General features: G+C 32.9%; 3 protein-coding genes and 1 pseudogene across 3 annotated transcripts; all 4 read left to right on the top strand.

The window, feature by feature from the left end:
- The first annotated feature begins 1,344 nt into the window (after positions 1–1,344).
- LOC106106968 (deoxyhypusine hydroxylase) lies at positions 1,345–3,968 on the top strand. Its single transcript, XM_013287630.1, has 4 exons — positions 1,345–1,733; positions 1,935–2,258; positions 2,765–2,954; positions 3,612–3,968. Exons 1-4 carry the CDS (start codon positions 1,454–1,456, stop codon positions 3,730–3,732), a joined length of 915 nt encoding a protein of 304 aa, XP_013143084.1. The 5' UTR covers positions 1,345–1,453; the 3' UTR covers positions 3,733–3,968.
- Positions 3,969–7,291: 3,323 nt separating this feature from the next.
- LOC106107467 lies at positions 7,292–11,135 on the top strand (annotated as a pseudogene).
- Positions 11,136–11,496: 361 nt separating this feature from the next.
- On the top strand, positions 11,497–14,215 carry LOC106107469 (glucose dehydrogenase [FAD, quinone]-like; the record flags this gene model as incomplete). The annotated part of the gene is made up of 3 exons (XM_013288335.1): positions 11,497–11,767; positions 12,368–12,501; positions 12,571–14,215. Coding segments are annotated over 3 exons (1,983 nt in total), but the record flags the coding sequence as incomplete, so codon positions are not given.
- Positions 12,631–17,355, top strand: LOC106107468 (glucose dehydrogenase [FAD, quinone]-like; the record flags this gene model as incomplete). The annotated part of the gene is given in 4 exon segments (XM_013288334.1): positions 12,631–12,718; positions 14,928–15,085; positions 15,289–15,422; positions 15,806–17,355. Coding segments are annotated over 3 exon segments (1,742 nt in total), but the record flags the coding sequence as incomplete, so codon positions are not given.
- Positions 17,356–21,076: the final 3,721 nt, after the last annotated feature.

Below are 21,076 nucleotides of genomic sequence, written 5' to 3'. Positions count from 1 at the left end.
CAATTATTGATAAAAAACCATTAGTCTGATGTTGCTACCGCATAAGACTACCAAGGCTTCGGGTTTCCATGACGGGTTTAACATCGATTTTTTCGGGTCAAAATGGAGTGTCGGCATATAAACTCTGCATTCCTGACACCAGACATCGGGTCTAAGATTATTAAAAGTCTATGTTTATGACCACTCTCACATCCTGTTGATGATGTACCTTTACAGAACCCTTTTTCTTCTTGAAAACTTGCCGCACCCAGAAACGTTTTTCTGATCTAACCTAAAGGTTGCCCTAAATTACTAATTAATGAATATAAATTTTAAAGGTTGCGTTAAAGAATCAAGTGTTTGTTATAATTATTAATATTATTCAACAATTCATAATGTTGTTATTTTTAATACAACAAATTCATAATTTGTTTTGTATTTTAAATGTTTAGCAACAAAATTGACGCAACTACTGTACAGCTTTGTTAAAATCCATTTGAGAATTCTAAAATAGCAACAGACGGGAAACGGTGTTAGGTTACAACAATCGCATTACTAGAAACAACATGTTGAATTCGTGGAACACTTTTTCTTATATAAATACAATACGACACAAACAGATTGAAACAATCTATTCTGGTTCCGATTTTAATGTTTTCATCTTTTTGTTTAAATTCATCTTTCAATTATATGATTTGGAATATACAAAATGAAAAAAAAAAACAACAATACATTTGATTTAAGAATTATGAACGTTCTTTAACTTGAAATCTATAAGGTCGGAATACTTTTTCGGTAGAGCTGTTATTGAGAAAATCTTTCCTAATAAGCTTCTTGATATCCCCCAATTATTTTGAAAAAAAAAATGTTTTAACAACAATTGGGTTGAACTGTTTATCAGAATTAATTTCCTGTCACATATGAACACGGAGGGAATTAACAATAAAAAAATTGAATATGGTACAATAAGCAGAAACTGTTTTGTTTTTGTGCACACAGCGTGAAAAGAATTTCGACTAAAAATTACATCAATTATTTAAAGATCTAAGCAAACAATGCATCAAAGGATGTATTTAATACATGTTTAGATTAAAAACAAATGACACAATTTGAATTATTGAGTTGATTGGTTTTTTTAATATAGTATTCATTCTAGACACCTGTTTTAGACGCGGGTTCTCGGTTTGTGGTCAGTGGAGCGAATTTATAATATTTAATGGCAGTTCGTTATTAACTACACGACTGCGCCTATAAACACGTCATGAAATGAAAGTTTTTTTTCAAATTAAGAAAACAATCGAAATTACGTTTTACATTGGGATAACACTTTCTTTCAAATTTCAAAACGCTCCAAATCTGTCAAAGTGACACATAATAATTAGCTGTCAGCTGTCAATACGGAAAACATATTTTGAATTTGATTAAACTTGGAACACGTTTATTACGCTTTTAAGTTATTTTACAAAATACAAAAATGGTAAACGTTGGTGAATCTGCTATCAAAAATATTGGAAAAGTATTAAACGACCCGTCAAGACCGATGAAGGAGCGGTTTAGAGCACTCTTCAGTTTGCGAAACTTAGGCGGCGAAACTTCGATAGAATGTATCAGCGACTGTTTCAAAGATGAGTCAGTTTTGTTAAAACACGAGTTAGCGTATTGTTTAGGCCAAATGCAAGATAAAAGAGCCATTCCAGTGTTAAGAAAAGTATTAGAAGATATAGAACAAGACCCCATAGTACGCCATGAAGCTGGTATGTAACTTTATCAATTTTAAATCCTCACGTACACGATAACAATGATAAGAACGTATATAATTGTAGTCCCTTAGAAGCCAAGCCCATTTATAAATGTTGTATCATTAGTTCACTTTTGTCTAAGTACATAATTTATTTAATTTGATGTACCTAATTTGTTGCGATTTTTTTAATTAGACAAAAATATTCTAATTTCAGGAGAGGCGCTTGGGGCTATAGGAGACCCAAATCTCCGAGAGATTCTAGAAAAATATCAACATGATCAAGCTATTGAAGTTGCCGAGACTTGTCAAATTGCTTTGCAAAGGTTAAATTGGATTGCAAATGAAAGTACTAAAGATGACAATTTATCGAAGAGTCCGTACAGCTCAGTGGACCCGGCTCCACCAAGTGCAGAATTAAATGTTGAAAGCTTAAAGAAAACTTTAATGGATGAAACAAAATCATTATTTGAAAGATATAGAGCTATGTTCAGTTTGCGAAATTTGAGTACAACAGAGAGCATCAATGCATTGGGTGAAGGTAATTGAATTGATTTGTTCATCATCCACTTTCCCTTATCCCTTACAGAGGGTCGGCACAGTATGTGCTGCTCTTCCATACATCTCTATCAGCCATATCTGAATCCACTCCTTTCTTAAGCATATCCTCTTTCACACAATCCATTCATACTTTCTACGGTCTTCCTCTTGAATTGAATTGATTTGTTAATGCATTAAATTTATGTCATACATTTTAATGGATGCCTCATGTGGAAGGTTATAAGGGTAGAGGAAGACTGAGAAAGTATGTATGGATTGTGAAAGAGGATATGCTAAACAAGGTAGTGCAGATATAACAGCTGATAGAAATGTATGGAAGACCAGGACATACTGTACCAAACCTGCATAAGGTTGAGGGCATTTGTTCAATTTTAATGTTTGATTTATATAAGAATACTTGATAAAAACCTTATATTTCAGACATTACTTGTGTGTTTTTGGTTATGTTCTTACTGTTTTAATCATAAAATTTTACGTGTGTTTCAGGCCTCAAAGGCAGCAGTGCATTATTCCGTCATGAAGTGGCATTTGTGTTTGGTCAGATGCAAGATGAGCGCAGTGTGCCATACTTGAAGCAGACATTGGAAGATATCAATGAACATGAGATGGTGAGACATGAAGCCGCTGAAGCACTTGGCTCTATAGCCACCGATGAATGCACTGAGGTGCTAAAACGGTCAGAATTTTAAACTTATTGTTTATTAGATAAAATAAAATTAGCTTTTGTACACCTTCCTCAAAGAACAGACCTTAGTAAGAATGTGTGCACACCTTTACACAACTGTTTAATCTGGCTTTGATTCCTGCTTATATGGAACACGCGTATACTTCTCGAATTATAGTTTTGCTACGAGACAGTTGAATTGGCTGCGAGACAATTGACAATCGCACAACTGTCGTGCGATTGTTTGTCAAAGATGTGCACCTGCTATTAGAAGTCTATTCTACCGGACAATTTTTTAAATTTGTGACAAATTTTATTAATATTTGTTGAACAGTTTACATACTATGATATTTAAATTAGTGTGATTTATTACATCTTCAAATATAATCACACTAATATTAATCAAACATACTTGACCACATCTTCACCTTGGTCTAGGTGGGATAGTGGTCAAGCGCTGGTTTTGCAATTTAAAAAAAAAATCTATACTAATGTTTAAAGAGGAAAGATTTATATGTATTGAAATAACTCAAAAACTACTTTACCAATTTCAAAAAATTAGTTCACCATTAAAAAGTTATCAGTGAGTAATTTTGCTATATTTTTTAATTTCACACGGAGAAAGTCGCAAAAAACAGCAAGTTGTAGTTAAATGTGATTTTTTTTCAGGTATTTGAATGATCCACGTCGTGTTGTAAGAGAGAGTTGTGAAGTGGCTCTGGATATGTCAGAATATGAGAACAGTCCGGAGTTCCAGTATGCCAATACTCTGCTTACTGTCAATGCTTAACATATTATTTTTGTATTACAAAAAGAACATTTAATGCTAAAATATTTTAATAAAAATGTATATTTGGTAAATGTTGCCAGTTGGGTATTTTAAAAGCATTTCCATCATACAGTAACAATGTTTGACAGCTACTATAAAGAAAAAAATAAAGTAAACTGTTGTGACTTTACACAACTTTTACAGTATGTTTACTTTCACTTATAAATTATTGAAGAAGAGTAATTTTATTATTTAGTAAAATTATTACAGTATTTTAAATAAATAATGCAAAAACTACTTATTGTTTTATTGCTATGAACATTATTAATATACATTACTATTAAACTGTAGATATTGATTAGAAGCGAAATGATGAAATGTTTGTAGAGTATATGTCTATCTGTACTATCTATACTCTATACTAATATAATAAAGTGTAAACACAATACTCTGTGGCGTAAAATGTCAGCAATTACAACATATGTTTGAATAATCCTTTTTTTTAATATAAAGCCCTACACACGTCATGCTTCAGGCTGTATATTTTCACGCCTAATGGCTTAATAACTCACGTTTACTTAAGTTTAATAACTTACGGGGTAAATATTTGGATAAAAACCCTAATGCGGGAAATAGACCATAAGTTGCTGCCAACATCAAGAAAGACAGATCGCTAAGGTTTGTTATGTCATGTCATTTTGACATTTGCTATTGATAATTTGACAAATGTAAACAATAAAATAAAATTTTCATAATTTCATGCGGATGAAGCTGCACAGGTACAGCCAGTTACTTGAATATAAATCCAAATGTATAAACAAAAAACAAGACTTTGTAATTTAAAACTATATATTGTTGGATAGTAAACGTTGAACAAGTACTCGTAATATTTTATTACAATGGAATATAATGAAGAAGCGATAAAAATTTGTACCATTTTATTTATATCGTATTCCAATTTCCAAACAAAATGTAGGCAAATTCTAAACAATGTGTTTAGTTTAATACTCGGGAATTTGTTAAAATGTTTTGGAATAAAATTGTTATTTTCGTTTTCAGTATTATAATTAATAGAGGTGTGAGTATTATTTAAATATAATAATACATAAATGATTGTAGAATTTTCTATTAAATACGTTCCGTATTATGTCCTATAATAATGTGTAGGTTTTCACTGCAGACTAAATTATATCTTATCATTATTATCAGTCTGATTGAGATGATGATTTAATTATTAACCAATATGTGTTTCATTAATGAAATACTATTATAATAATAGTCAAATAAATCCACTGCTAATTTTAAAATTACCGAATTGTCATCTTACTAATAACTAGCTGTTGCTCGCGACTTCGCCCACGTAAAATTAAAATATATAGCCTATGTTATTCACAGATAAATTACCTTTCTAACGGTGAAAGAATTTTTAAAATCGGCCCAGTAGTTTTTGAGTTATTTCATACATACAAAAATATTATACAAATATTTTCTCTTTATAATATTAGTATGAAATAGATAATAATAATAAATGTGAAAGTTTAGATAGATGGGTGTTTGTTAGAGTTTATAGCCTAAACGGCTGAAGGGATCTCAATGAAATTTGGCATGGATGTAGAGGATAGTCTTGAAGAACACAGGCTATTTGCAGTTGTTTTTTTTTAATTCTAATTGAAAACTAGTAGTATTATAAAATCAATTCATAGGTGAGTGACTTTCTTGACGAAGAACGCGGCAATTTCTTCGGACTGACACACGAGGTGCCTATCAGCGTGACGACTCTCGAACTAATTGAGCAACTCCATGCGGCGGTGTGGTCCCACGCCCACGGAGACCGCAGAGTGCGACGGTACTTCGAGTCCTATGGTACACCGTTCGTGGGACAAGGCAGAAGAAAGTTATCTTAACATTTAGCATAGTTCTACGAAAATGTCGTGAAAAAATTATAAAGACATGACTTGGTTTGAACGGTTTTTTGTTGGAAATAATATTTTTTAAGTGTTTTATTTAGTAATTAAGATTGTGTTTCGATATATATGTAAATTGCTTAAAATACACGTTAAAGTAAATTCAACCGGAATATAATATTACTTTAAGTCCTAAGGTTCCTTGACTACTAAGTATTTTAAAACGTTGTAATATTTATAACATCATTTTGAAAATAAGAAAAATAAATGAACCAATATTTATAAAACTTTTACCGTATCGTATGATTTGAAAATTGAAACATTATCATACTTATGAGGACTCTTCGATATTGTAATTAATGTCTCACAATGCGAAAAACATAATTTATTTTACTTACAAATATCAACAATGTCAATGACAACAACAGATTTCTCGACGTAAATAGCGAGTCCCTCGGATAGAAAATTTCCTATGTAGTGATTTAATAAATTTAGGTTAATTTTAATTACCACAAAAGCAAAATATCTCTTTTATAAATTCCACAAGTATACTTCAATAATAAATGAATAAAAACATTTGAGATTCTTTTAATATCTCTCTAAAAACTCTATGCCATGAGTAATGTAAAATGTTCTTAAAACACATTTGTGTGATCAATCGACTAAATTTAAATATTCTTCCATTCATAGCGGTTTAAATTCACGCCTCTAAAATGTAAATGTTCTTTTAAAACCGTTGTGAATATCTTTTTCACTTTAGTACTATAAAGATGGGATAAATGAGGCTTACCTTGTTTAAGACTCAGTTTATGGCATGATTTTGTATTAGCAGATATTTTTTCAGAATATCTAAGAGATTTAAAAAAAAAATCAACATAGCTTACACTTCCTACATCTCCCTAATATAAATGCGAATGTTTAGATGGATGGATAAACTGCTGACCGAAATAAAAGCATAGATGTAGGAATAGGATGGAAGAACACAAAGGCTAATTACTTTTTTTAAATTATACGTGGACATACTTGCGGTCTAAAGCTATTAATATTAACCAATAAATATACTTTTTATGTAAATAATTTACAGTAAGGTAACAATCAACTTTCCCGCCAAACAATATAACCTTATTAAGATTTTCAAACGTTTTGGATCATTATCGGCGTATTTATCTTTATTAGAGACCACCTAGTATATTTTCGCTATAAATTTCTTTTTCCGGTAAAATCCACTTTTAACAAAAGAAAAAGTTACTCGCTCAGGTATAGTATGAAGACACGATTAGGTTATTTCATTTTGTAAAGCTATTGTGTGATTTTCTATCGAACGTGTATGAATGAAACTTATTCAGCTTTTCAATGGCCATGCTTCGTAAAGAATTAAAAATAAAATCGACTACCTATTTATGTATCACGGATAGAGAAAAAATGATGTGTTTATTATTTTAATTTAAATTTCATGATTTTTTTTATCAAAAGTTAAGGTTATTTTGGAAGTGAAGTAATGACATTTTATGAATTACAAACCTTGATATAGTACAAGTAGGAATGTTAAGCATCTCGGGGTATTTACTTATCTGTTAACTAAATGTATGTGTCTCATTACCTCTTCCGTTATCTGAGTTAATTTTTAACGTCAAGTACTTTGCCTATTTAACTAACAAAACAATGACAGTACCAGTAAAGTGTTTTTCTATGATGGTGGTCTTTTAAACTGCATTTATTCGCTGCCATGTTCAGTCAAAGTGGCCAGTACGGTTAAATTATTTTTTTCTTTTTTTAGAGGTAAAAAAAGGTTTTATATGTTTGATTATATTTTAGTTGTCATCTCAAGGGCAGCTGCTTGAAACCAAATACTGGAGCTGCGTTTCAAGATATTCTTTCCACTTATCATTTCATGGTAGCGTCGACTTGTCTCATTACTGATCAGTGGGAGCCGAGTGTAGACATCAAAGGTGAACGAATTCTATTTATAATGTTACATTCCTTTATACATATGTAAATAAATTATATATGTTTATTTTGGTTATCAAAATGTAATACAATTTGAATTATAATTGGAAATTCATGTATGTAGGTCTTAACCGTAAAAACATAAATTTTCAGAAAAAAAAAACTAAGTTTCTATAACATAGTTTTTTATTTCGCATTCTAATCAGTCTGTAACACGAATAAATTTGAGGTTACCATTAACAAATGATAATACTGAAATTTCCCATTGCGATAAACGCAGGTTATACTCGTAATTGTAATGAAAATATTTTAACTACGAATGTTGTATTTAACGGGCATATTGATATTGGTATACTGTTGAAAAATATTTGATCTTGTTATCTCATGTAATGGCTTTATCAGGAAAACTGATGAAGGAAGGTCATCACTAGTGTTGTATCCCTAACTATTAGGAGAGTAATATTTTCATAGACACTCCGTTCTTGCTTTGCTTAGATTTAGATAGAGCTGGTATTATAAGCAAGTGGCATGCCATCAAAATAGGGGCGTCGTATGCCAAGGCTTCATAATAGACATTAACTAAAATGACTAGGTTTTACATGAAATCTAAAACATTTATGTACGGGGCGAGATTTGTCAATTTTTCACATTTTACATTTTTTACTAGCTGTTGCCCGCAACCTCGTCCATGGAATATAAGGATTAAAAAGTAGCCTATAATATGCCCGTCTATGCCCTACCTTTCAGTGAAAGTCCGGTCGATATCGGCCCAGCTGTTTCGGAGGTTACCCGGAACAAACGCGGCTTGTGGACAGACAGACAGACAAAATTTTTTTAAATGCGATTTTTCTTATCAGCAACGAAAATACATCATGTTCCCGAAATCTGGAATTTCCTTTTGACGTTACAAACTGACAATTCAATTTCATTATATGTATATAGATAAGATGATATATTTATTGTTTTAGGTTTTGATACATTCGATTTCATAGTGGTTGGAGCAGGGTCGGCAGGCTGCGTAGTGGTCAATAGATTAACGGAAGTGACACAATGGAGAGTATTACTTATTGAAGCAGGCGGTGATCCGCCTATAGAATCTTATGTGAGTTTCAATATTAATATTCGGCTTTGTTGATGAATTAATAGTTTCCTTGATCACTTCTAATTTAAAGTTATTTCCTTTTATAGCAGTCGTTTACATTGTTTAAAAACGTGATTTTTATTACCATCGTGTTTAGTGTTACGCATAATCTGGAAAAGCATTTCTTTTTAAACGAATAACATACGAATAACATTTGAATAACGTTATTTTGTTGTATTAGGTAACAGTATGCATAAAACATACTTCATTATGTCCCCTATCATTCATGACTTGAAATAACTCATAAAAATACGAATAATGCTGCAATCGTTTTTTTCAATATAAACATCGGTTTTATTTTTGACTAGTATATGAGAAAATTAATTCAATGCACTTCTGCCTCTAGATACCACAACTCGATAAAAGTTTAAGAAATTCTCCGTACGACTGGAACTACAAGACCGTGCCAAATGGACGAACTAACCAAGCAAACGTCGGGGAAACGGTGACTTGGCCCAGGGGAAAAATGCTAGGCGGGAGCAGCGGTATTAATGGCATGATATACTTTGAAGGTTTATCTTATGATTACGAAAAGTGGTATAAACTTGGTAATCCCGAGTGGCATCCAGATATTCTTCATAAGTTTTTCAAAAAGTCCCAAAGTCTTCAAGATGAGAAGTTGTTAAAAAATCCTTATGTAAGAAATACATACGGTCTTGATGGACCACAAGTTATCAATACTTTTAATAACACCTATAGAAATCTAACTCTAAAAGTTCTTAGTTCTTATAACCAAATGGGCTTTAAAATACGAGAAGATTTACAAACAGCTAATCTTCTAGGCTCAGGAATATTTAGAGCCACTGCAAGTAATGGAAGAAGGGCTAGTACAGCCTCCACATATCTAAGTTCCATACAAATTAGAAAGAATTTCAAGTTAATTAAAAATGCTCTAGTTTTAAAAGTCCTAGTTGATAACAATTTCAGGGCATATGGAGTTTTAGTAAAACACAAAGGTAAAACTATGAAAATATTTGCGAGGCTTGAAGTAATTTTGAGCGCTGGGACTATTAATTCACCTCAACTTTTAATGTTGTCTGGCATAGGAGAGAAGAAACATTTGGAAGCTAAAAGAATACCGTGTAAAGTAGACTTACCCGGAGTGGGTAAAAATTTACAAGATCACATAATACTAAATATACCTGTTTTGGTAATAAACCTGGCTATGAAAATATGGAACTAAAATATTTAGACGTTGCACTGTATTCTTACAATCGTACTGGTTCTTGGGCTCAAATTAGTATTGCAGATATACTTGCATTTTTTTCTAAAGCTGAAAATGCTTCAATACCAGACTTTCAAAGTCATATGGTGATATTTTCGAAAAATTCAACTGCTGCTAAAAATTACTTCGCAATCTATAAAGAACCGATCGCAAAAACTTTCGCAAAATTAATCGAGGACCACAGCGTCTACGTTTTTCAATTCAATTTATTACATCCTTATTCCCGTGGAAATATTTCTTTAAATACAAATAATCCTTTCGATTATCCCTTAATATATCCAAATTATTTTGACGATGCAAGAGATCTTGATGCTTCAATAAAAGGTGTACAAATTTTATCACGAATAGTTGATACTGATTTCTTTATAGACATAAATGGATTTATTGGTAGATACAATTGGCCTGAATGTAATGCACATGAAACAAACAGTGATGCATACTGGAGATGTATAGCTCCGCAAATTGTGATAACAGTTTACCATCCAGTGGGTACATGTATGATGGGGCCGGATCCAAGTTCAGCAGTGGTGGACAGTCGCCTACGCGTGCACCATGTCAAAGGGCTGCGTGTTATCGACGCCAGTACAATGCCCAATATCACAAGTTGCAATACTAACGGACCTACCATCATGATTGCTGAACGTGGCTCTGATTTGATAAAAGAAGATTATGGTATAAAAGACTTGAATTAAAAAAAGACATTAAGTTACAGTTCGCTATTATTGATTGTGGACAGATATAGACATCGTAGGACTAGTCTTTGTTACGTTGAAGAGTATGAAAGAGATAGTAATATGTTTTAATTCGACACGTCAGTCTAAAACCTAGGTAGATATCGACGTCCATGGAACACCAGTGGAATTGCAGTTGGGTTGTCCGCCTTTTAGCTAGCATCCGATGTATCCTACATCTTACTGATTTGGATGTACCGCCAAATCATCGTTCCATAATTCTGCTATGCGTGACGAGACATTTCGCGAAAATCGCGCTGTTGAGACATACCAGCAAAGGTTTATAGAGGCCAACTTGGTCTTATCTGTCCAAGTGACTGCGAAATTGATCGTTACTTGTTATTGTTGTGTCAGCTTTGAAAATAGCGATACTGGCTGAGGCAACTAGGTGAATGACTTCGATAAGACAACTATGGCAAAAAACATAGACGGCTGAAAAAATACGCATTTATCGAACAATAAAGTTTTTATATTTCTTATCTGTATTAATTTAAAAAAACGTTTATAATATGTGCATATAAATGCACGTTTGAAAGTTAACAATTGTTATAGTGTGTCAATAACTGTTTATTATTATAATTATAACTATTATTCACAATTATTTTAGAAATGTTAAGGTATTTAAGAGTTTTAAATTTTCAATCTCCCAATTTTTTATATTTTAAGGATTTGCCAACGTGTAACAATATTTGAATGTAAAATACATTTTCGAACCAAATGGGTCAAAATAATTGCTGCCCTTCTATGAAACTCAATTGATTGAACATATCGGATACATAAAAAAATGTTGTTTAACTTTCGATTTTGAAATATGGCATTTGGTAAAATGGATTTTATTCTGTTGTAGTTACTTCGAATATTGGGTATTGCACAGTGTTTAAATGCTCTTCTAATCCTAAAACTCTAAGGTTGGTAAGTTCATATACAGAATTAGATATTTCTTATAGGAATTATCTAGAAAATAGTTGTCTTCCGAATTATCTGAAGGACAGCTGCCCCAAGCCAAATACCGGGGATGTCTTTCAAGACATCCTTTCGACTTTCCATTTGATAGTTACGTCGACGTGTCTTATTACTGACAAGTGGGAGCCAAGCGCAGACATCAAAGGTAAGTAGATTTTTTAGAATCGTAGTACTTGCATGGTTAGTAAAATCGGCACCTTACTCTTGAAGGTGTCCACATCATTTACAACACTTTTAACAATTTCTTTATTAAATTGTGGACTTTTAGATTTGTCAGGTCACGCGTTATGCTGAGACTAGCTGTACCCGTGCGGCTCCATACGCATGAAATTATAAAAAAAATTACATTTGTCAAATTCTCAATTGCAAATGTCAAAATTACCATGATAACCTTGTTTTCTTAAAGTTGGCAGCTTGTAGTTTATCACTCACAGGTCACTTTCTCACATGAATGTATTTTCCAATTTTTTTTTTACCCCCTAAGCTTTATAGTGTCTAAATATATAGCCTAAAGCGTGTCGTAAATGTAGGTTTTTTTTTATTAAAGAAGGAATTATTCAAAAATATGCTGTGATTGCTGGCATTCTTCGCCACGAAGTAGTGTGTGTTTACACTTTAGTATATTAGTATAGATTTCCGCAATGAGGACAAAATAAATATGACGATTAACTACTATAAAGTATTTTAGAAAAAAATATCTGACAAAATGCCTACGTTTCTGACTATTTCACGTAATACTTTCCAGATGGGGACGTGTTTAATTTCGTAGTGGTCGGTGCAGGAACTGCCGGTTGTGTTGTAGCTAATCGTTTGAGTGAAGTTAAATCATGGAAAGTTTTATTGATAGAAGCTGGCGGCGATCCTCCCATAGAATCTTACGTTAGTATTATGTACCTTTTAACACCATTAAGAATATAAAAATAAATTTAACCAATGTTGTATTTTTAGATACCTCCATATGACCGATCACTACAAAAATCTGAAGTCGATTGGCAGTACAAGACTGTTCCAACAGGAAGAACTAATAGCGCAAATGTTGGAGGAAGGCTAGACTGGCCTCGTGGTAAAATGCTCGGTGGATCTGGTGCAATCAATGGTATGGTGTACTTTAGAGGTATCGCTATTGATTTCAATAAATGGGCCGATCTGGGTAATAAAGAATGGTGTTCTGATATTGTTTTTAAATATTATAAAAAATTGGAAAGTCTTCAAGATCAAAAGTTGTTACGAAATCCTTTTATACGAGATTTTTATGGATTGAAAGGACCTCAGGTTATTAACACTTTTAATAGGACTGATGAGGAACTTGTTAAAAAAATTCTAGTGTCATACAATCAGATAGGTTTAGAAACACGCGAAGACCTGCAATTAGCTAATCTTCTAGGATCAGGAATCACTAGAGATACTGCTTATAATGGAAGAAGAGCCAGTACGGCTACTACGTATTTGAGTCAAATCCAACACAGGGAAAATTTTAAAATATTAAAAAATGCTTTTGTTGTACAGATAATGTTAGATAGTCAATCCAAAGTTTACGGAGTAGTAGTAAAATACAAAGGTAAAGAAATAAAAGTATTTGCTAGTAATGAAGTTATTATTAGTGCAGGATCTGTCAATTCTCCACAATTGTTAATGTTGTCTGGAATCGGAGAGAAAAAACATTTGGAATCTAAGAACATAACTTGTAAAGTAGATTTACCAGGAGTAGGTAAAAATTTACAAGATCACCTTACAATAAATTTACCAATTTTTGGTACTTTACCTCGTTCTCAGAGTCGAATTGATGAATATTTAAAGTTTGCGCTTTACTCTTATAATCGTACCGGTCTTTTAGCACAATCAGGTTTTCCTCATACACTAGCATTTTATTCGAGAAATAAAAATGCTACAAATCCTGAATTCGAAGTCCATTTGGCTAATTGGTATAAAAATTCAACCGAAGCCAAAAACTTTTTTTCGATGTTTAAAAAACCGATTTATCAAAAATTTGTACAATTAGTTGAAAAATATGACACAATTGTTTTTCAATTTAATCTGTTAAATCCATATTCCCGTGGAAATATATATTTAAATACCAGCAATCCATACGATCATCCATTGATTTATTCAAATTATTTAGATGACGAAAGAGATATTAAAGCAGTCGTAGAGGGAATACTTATGCTGACTAATATTACAGAAACCGATTTCTTTAAAAGTATTAATGCATTCCATGCAAGATACAATTGGCGAAAATGTAATAAATATAAAATAAACAGTTATGGTTACTGGAGATGTTTAGCTCCAGAAATTGTGGCGACAATTTACCACCCGGTGGGTACATGTACGATGGGGCCGGATCCAAGTTCAGCAGTGGTGGACAGTCGTCTGCGCGTGCACCATGTCAAAGGGCTGCGAGTTATCGACGCCAGTATAATGCCCAATATCACAAGTTGCAATACTAACGGACCTACCATCATGATTGCTGAACGTGGCTCTGATTTGATAAAAGAAGATTACGGTATTATAGAGAAAAGTGCAAATTAACAGCAAAACTTTCCAATTCATTATCTTAGCATATCTATAGAAATAGACATATGAACTAGGTGAGGTAATTAGGAGTGGAAATATTGCTTTTTATTTATGAAGTATTTTGGTATTTTAATCAGACTGAGGATTCTATTTATTAAAGTTGGTTAATCACTTTTTGTATTCATTTTTGATTCCCTATTCGAGTGTTTGCTAGTCTATTCACTATCAAATTTTTTTTACAAAAAAGATACATAAAACAAACGATTTTTTCTCACTATGCTACCATATCATGATGCGTCTTCTGATGGAAGGCATTGAGGACGGCGTCAATCAAGCAGTGTATTGATATGACCTAATTATCATGGAGAACAGCTTCGATATTATTATTTCAATCTTATCTCCAAAATAACATGTTTTACAACTGAATAACGAATATAAATAATTATGTATTCAAATTAACTTTAGTACTTATCTGTTAACGAAGTATTTTTAATGTGCATTTTAATTAAAATTGTAACAAGTCATATACATATATAATTTTAAACTAGAGTAAGCAAGGCTGTGTTGGGTAAATTTTATTCGTTTTAAGTTGTTCTTTAGGAATTGTTTGAGCATGTGGTAATTAAAATAAACGTTATTAATCATATAGTTTTGTTTTAACTAATATTTTTCTAAGATATTGACAGTAGTAACCGTTAACGGCATATCACAAAACTTACATACACGTTTGATCTCAGTTCAGGATCCTGTACTGATTTTGATCTTCGGTAATTCAGTGTTAATTATCATTCCAGGAATCATCTAGAGAACGATTGTACGCATTACTTCAAGGATACATGTCTGAAGCCAAGTACCGGTGATGTATTTCAAGACATCCTTTCGAGTTTCAATTTTATGGTGGCGTCGATTTGTCTAATTTCTGATAAGTGGGAGCCGAGTGCAGACATCAAAGGTACACAATACATTTTATTAGAAAATCAATAGTAAATAACCTCTATGCAATATTTTTATACGTCGGTGGAATAAGCACTTTGTTTAAAAAACAAAAGGACTGTTACAAAAATGGTTGTAAATAAAAATTCAAAATCTACTATCCAGGCACCGAAAGCACTATTAAAGGCCAATTTGTTACTATACTATGTTATTCGATTTCAGATGGTGACATGTTTAATTTCATAGTGGTCGGTGCAGGAACAGCTGGCTGTGTTGTAGCTAATCGCCTGACTGAAGTAAAGCCGTGGAAAGTTTTATTGATAGAAGCAGGTGGTGATCCACCCATAGAATCTTACGTTGGTATCACATATTTTTCCCACCTATTTGAATAAGATACGGAATATGTTAGAGGAAGTCTGAAAGTAGTATGTTATGGGGCGGGAAGAAATATAATAATATATGCGATAACTAGAGAAGCATTAATAAATGTGCAGAAGCACAACCAATGTCCTAGTAAGAAAACGATGGATAGTGTAAAAATGGCATGATTAAGAAATAGGAGACGACTGGAATTAATAACAATAGATCGTTTTGAAGATCAAAAATCTGATACCAAGCCTACGTTAGTAGAATAAGACCAAGAAGACGATAATTATGTCTCATTCACATAATGGAGAATGTAGTCGCCAATTACATATCCTCAATAAAATTTATTTTAACAAATGTTTTGTATTTTTAGGTACCACCGTATGACCGATCGCTACTAAAATCTGAAGCTGATTGGCAGTACAGGACTGTTCCAACAGGAAGAATTAATGGCGCAAATGTTGGAGGAAGTCTAGACTGGCCACGTGGTAAAATGCTTGGTGGATCTGGTGCAATCAATGGTATGGTGTACTTTAGAGGTATCGCTATTGATTTCAATAAATGGGCCGATCTGGGTAATAAACAATGGTGCTCTGATATTGTTTTTAAATATTATAAAAAATTGGAAAGTCTACAAGATCAGAAATTGTTACGAAATCCTTATATACGAGATTTTTATGGATTAAATGGACCACAGGTTATAAATACATTTAATAAGACAGACGAAGAGTTAATAGAAAATCTTAAGGAATCATATAGCCAGATAGGCTTAGAGAGACACGAAGACCTGCACTTGGGTAATCTTCTAGGTGTAGGACTATCTAGAGATACTGCTTACAATGGAAAAAGAGCTAGCACGGCTACTACGTATTTGAGTCAAATCCAACACAGAGAAAATTTCAAGTTAATAAAAAATGCTTTTGTTTTAAAAATATTGCTAAATAGTCAATACAAAGTATACGGAGTAGTAGTAAAATACAAAGGTAAAGAAATCAAAGTATTTGCTAGTAATGAAGTTATTATTAGTGGAGGCTCTATCAATTCTCCACAATTGCTAATGTTGTCTGGAATCGGAGAAAAAAAACATTTGGAATCTAAGAATATAACTTGTAAAGTGGATTTACCGGGAGTAGGTAAAAATTTACAAGATCATCTGACTATAAATGTACCAATATTTGGTACCACGTCATACTCCCAAAATAAAATTAATAACTATTTAAATGTTGCTCTTTATTCTTATAATAGAACTGGCGGCTTAGCACAGTCAAATTATCCTCATTTGTTAGCATTTTATTCGAGAAATAGAAATGCTACACATCCAGAATTTGAAGTACATTTGGATTTTTGGCATAAGAATTCACCCCAGGCCAAAAACTTTTTTTCGATGTATAAAGAACCGATAAATCAAACTTTCAGTGAATTGGCAACGCACTATGATACTGTTGTTTTTCATTTTAACCTGCTAAATCCATATTCCCGTGGGGAAATACATTTAAATACAAGTAATCCATTTGATCATCCATTAATATATGCAAATTATTTAGATGACGAAAGAGATGTTAAAGCCGTTGTAGAGGGAATACTTATGCTGGCTGATATTACGGAAACGGATTTCTTTAAAAGTATGAATGCATTCCATGGCAGATATAATTGGTCAAAATGTAACAAATACAGATTAAATAGTTACGGATACTGGAGATGTATAGCTCCGGAAATTGTGACTACAATTTACCATCCGGTGGGTACATGTATGATGGGGCCTGATCCAAGTTCAGCAGTGGTGGACAGTCGTCTGCGAGTGCACCATGTCAAAGGGCTGCGTGTTATCGACGCCAGTATAATGCCCAATATCACAAGTTGTAATACTAACGGACCTACCATCATGATTGCTGAACGTGGCTCTGATTTGATAAAAGAAGATTATGGGCTTTTGGAAAAAGAAAGATAAATAAATAATTTATTGACGCTTGGAATTTTCCTCAAACTATTTACATATATAACGATTCTTATATTGAAGTATTCGCTGCTATCCTGATTTTTATCAATAATAACATTTCTAGACGAACTTAGTGTACTCCTATAAAAGTGTAAGAAATTTTAATTACATATATGTTTTTTATTAACCGTTGTTTTGTTGTTTTTTACTAGATTTCCAAATAGAAGTTTGCAATAAAACTTTTGGGTTAGTTGGAATGTGTTTACTTCAGCTAAGTCAAATATTTAGTTAAAGTTAATATGGCAGGTTAGGATTTTATCACATTTTTATTAATCGATTTGTCTGAGAGCAACGAATTTCAATAAGTTAGCTGCTAGTTTTTTTGTATTCCTAAAAAGTAATGTTAATACATTATGTGTAAGGATTTTTACATTATTGTGAAGATAAATATTTCCGCGCTTGTTAGTAGAGGATAAAAATATTACGGACCTCAATTTGCTTTCCTAACACCCTTACAAAATGTATTTAGGAAATCATAAATAGGTCGCTTCTACGCCTTGTTCTTATGTTAAATTCGCGATAAGTCCCAGATTCGTCTTAATGGTAAAAATGCGTCTCTTGCCTTTTCTGCCATTTCCTTACCCTGTCTCTGGGTGTAGCATATAGCCTATGGACCAGGTGATAATTTAGCTTTATAATGACAAAAGAATTTTAGAAATCAAGTTAGTAGCTTCAAAGCCTATACATCGCAAAGAAATAATAAAATCTTTCTTCAATTTTGTAATACTATTAATATATGATATATTGTTACAAAAATATGTATAGTAAACATTTATTGTCAACTTTAAACATTATTCTATCGTGATTAAGATTTCTCGTCTCTTCGTATTTTAAACTGACATCACTATAATGCAGCACATTACTGCCAGAGGGAATAAGCGATTATTACATCTCGAATTTTTTGCGAGACTCGCGTCTAATGAACGAGGATTATTCAAGAAGTTATGAAAAGTGAATACTTTTCGACACGCCTTCATACTTCATTCGGGAGACGAATTAGAAATAAGTAAGAGTTTTATTCTTAACATTTTAAATCTTATATTTTCACATTTTACAGGTACAAAGGCTGGAGCTATCCATGTCCTATTCTCACGCAAAATACGCGCTAGTCGTGGAGTTGCGGAAACCGTAGCCCCTACTACTACTACTACTACTACTACAGGTACAAAAGCTTTTAAAATCCATGTTAGGTTAAATAAAACTATGACTATCTCTTACTAGAAATAAAAGGTATTTTATACCTTAAAAATCGTAATTTTTACAAATTATCATTATGTTAATACTAGCGCATATTTTAACGCCTTTAAAAAAATACATGAATGGATACAAGTGAAAATTGCTAGCTATTGTGATAAGATTGTAAACCTATTTGTGATATAAAAATAGAAAACATAATAAAAACCTCCTTGATTATGAACGATTGTCGAAATTCGACCAATGGGTGACCTCCACTACTCAGGTGATTGTTATGTTACTAGCTTTCGCTCTCGACTCCGTTCGCGTGGAATAAAAAAACAAAACAAAAGCAAGCAGCCTATGTGTTCTTCCCGACTATCAAATATGCCAAATTTCATCGAGATCCGTTCAGCAGTTTAGGCTACAAACTCTAGAAAACATCCATTCATCCAACAATCTAAACTTTCGCATTTATAATATTAAAATGATAATACAGTAGTTTATATAACCGGCTTAGCTAAATTGTGTATTCATTATACAATACAATAGTGACTGGCAGTTAGAGTTTTATGGACTCTAAGAAATCCATCGCTAAGATTAAAACTTTACGATTTCAGCGCCACTTTTGTCTCGCTACCTATAAGAATTTATTGCGCAACGTCTTTACAGCTTCTGACTGAGAAATATTGATACCTTTATTATTTTTATGATTTATGTTCCAGATGGAGTAACTAACTAAAAGTTTAGCATGGTATGGGCATGTTATGAGGAGGGATGAATCGCATGTTACAAGGAGAACGTTAGTTATGAGTGTGGAAGGGTACATCGGTAGAGGTAGACCTAGATAGAGATGGATGGATTGTGTAAAAGGTGACATAATCAAAAAGGGAGTAATGACGGCAATGACGTATGATAGAGTAATGTGGAGGACAAAAACCACTTGCGCCGACCCTACAGGAGTAGGATAACGAGATGTTGATGATGATGGGAGAAACTAAAGAATTTTTGCCATCGATGTTATTGACGGATTTGTGGGATAATATGTCAACCAGTTATTTTATGACTTTGTTGAAGATTCATACTAATATTATAAATGCGAAAGTTTAGATTGATGGATGGATGTTTGTTAGAGATTGTAGCCTAAACTGCTGAACGGATCTCAATCAAATTTGGCATAGATGTAGAGGATTGTATGGAAGAACACATAGGGTACTCACTTTTGTTTTTTTTTAATTCCACGCGGATAAAGTCGCAGGCGAAAGCTAGTATTAACATAAGGGCAAGTTATGAGGTATCATTCACATGTAGGTACAAGGAGAACTTTATTTTTGAGTTTGGAAGGGTATACCGGTAGAGGTAGACCTAGAAAGAGACTGATGGATTGCATGAAAGGTGACATGATCAAGAAGGGAGTGATGACTGAGATGACGGATGATAGAGTTATTTGGATGACGAAAACCCGGTGCGGTGATTCTACGGAGGTTAATATTAACATACGTATATTTAAAACATTACATTTTGGATTTTAGCAGGTAAAGTAATAATCATTAGCAAAGTCTACGAGTAGCAATGCTGCTAAAAATTTACTATAAACTTTTATGTGTGAATACAACTCCAGAGATTTCATTCTACTTTCAATGTTCGTGTGGCGGCAAACGGTTTACTGCATGGTTTCTATCAAGGTTAAGGAACCAAAAATAACTGTAAAATGTACGAAGGTTGGATGGTCGAATTCAAAAAATTACGAAAACTAAATAACAAACAGGACACTTGACATTTATCTTATAATGGTTGGCGGAAACATAAATGACAAATCACACTTGAAAAAGGTCATGATGTTTCGGTTCAATCGGTAACAATGGAATGGACACCTCCTAAAATATCAACCTCTTGAGAGCCAGATTTTCTTTTAAAAAATAAGGAAGCTCAACAACAGCGACGGTGGCGCAGTTGAAACCGCTTCATGGAACTGAACCATCTTGCTAATATTATAAATGCAAAAGTTTAGATGGATGGATGGATGGATGGATGTTTGTTAGAGTTTGTAGCCTAAACTGCTCACCGGATTTCGATGAAATTTAGTATAAATGTAGAGGATAGTCTGGAAGAACACATAGGCTACTCACTTTTGTTTTTTTAAGTCTACGCGCACGGAGTTGCGGGCAAAAAGTAGTAATCTATACGTGCAAGTTCAACTCCTATCATGTTCTAATGTGTATAACTTTATTACCTAACTAAAGTGAGTCTCGGACCTTCAGTGGGGATGATATAGTGATATAATGTTGATATATGACTTAGAGAGTTCTTCCATATCGAATAACATCGTCTTTTTGGGACACTAAGGTAAAAATAATTAATGAATCTTTTTATTTCTTCCCCCCCCCCTGTCACCCAAACTATTCATAGCAGTTCTCGAAACCATATTTAAAAATATAGATTGGAAAAATAAAGGAATAAACGTAAACGGTCGCT

Source organism: Papilio polytes, unplaced genomic scaffold (assembly GCF_000836215.1).
Source record: "Papilio polytes unplaced genomic scaffold, Ppol_1.0 DF822067.1, whole genome shotgun sequence".
Classification (NCBI taxonomy): Eukaryota; Metazoa; Arthropoda; class Insecta; order Lepidoptera; family Papilionidae; genus Papilio; species Papilio polytes.
The sequence above is the reverse complement of the archived record's forward strand: the minus strand, read 5'-3'. Positions and strand labels throughout refer to the sequence as shown.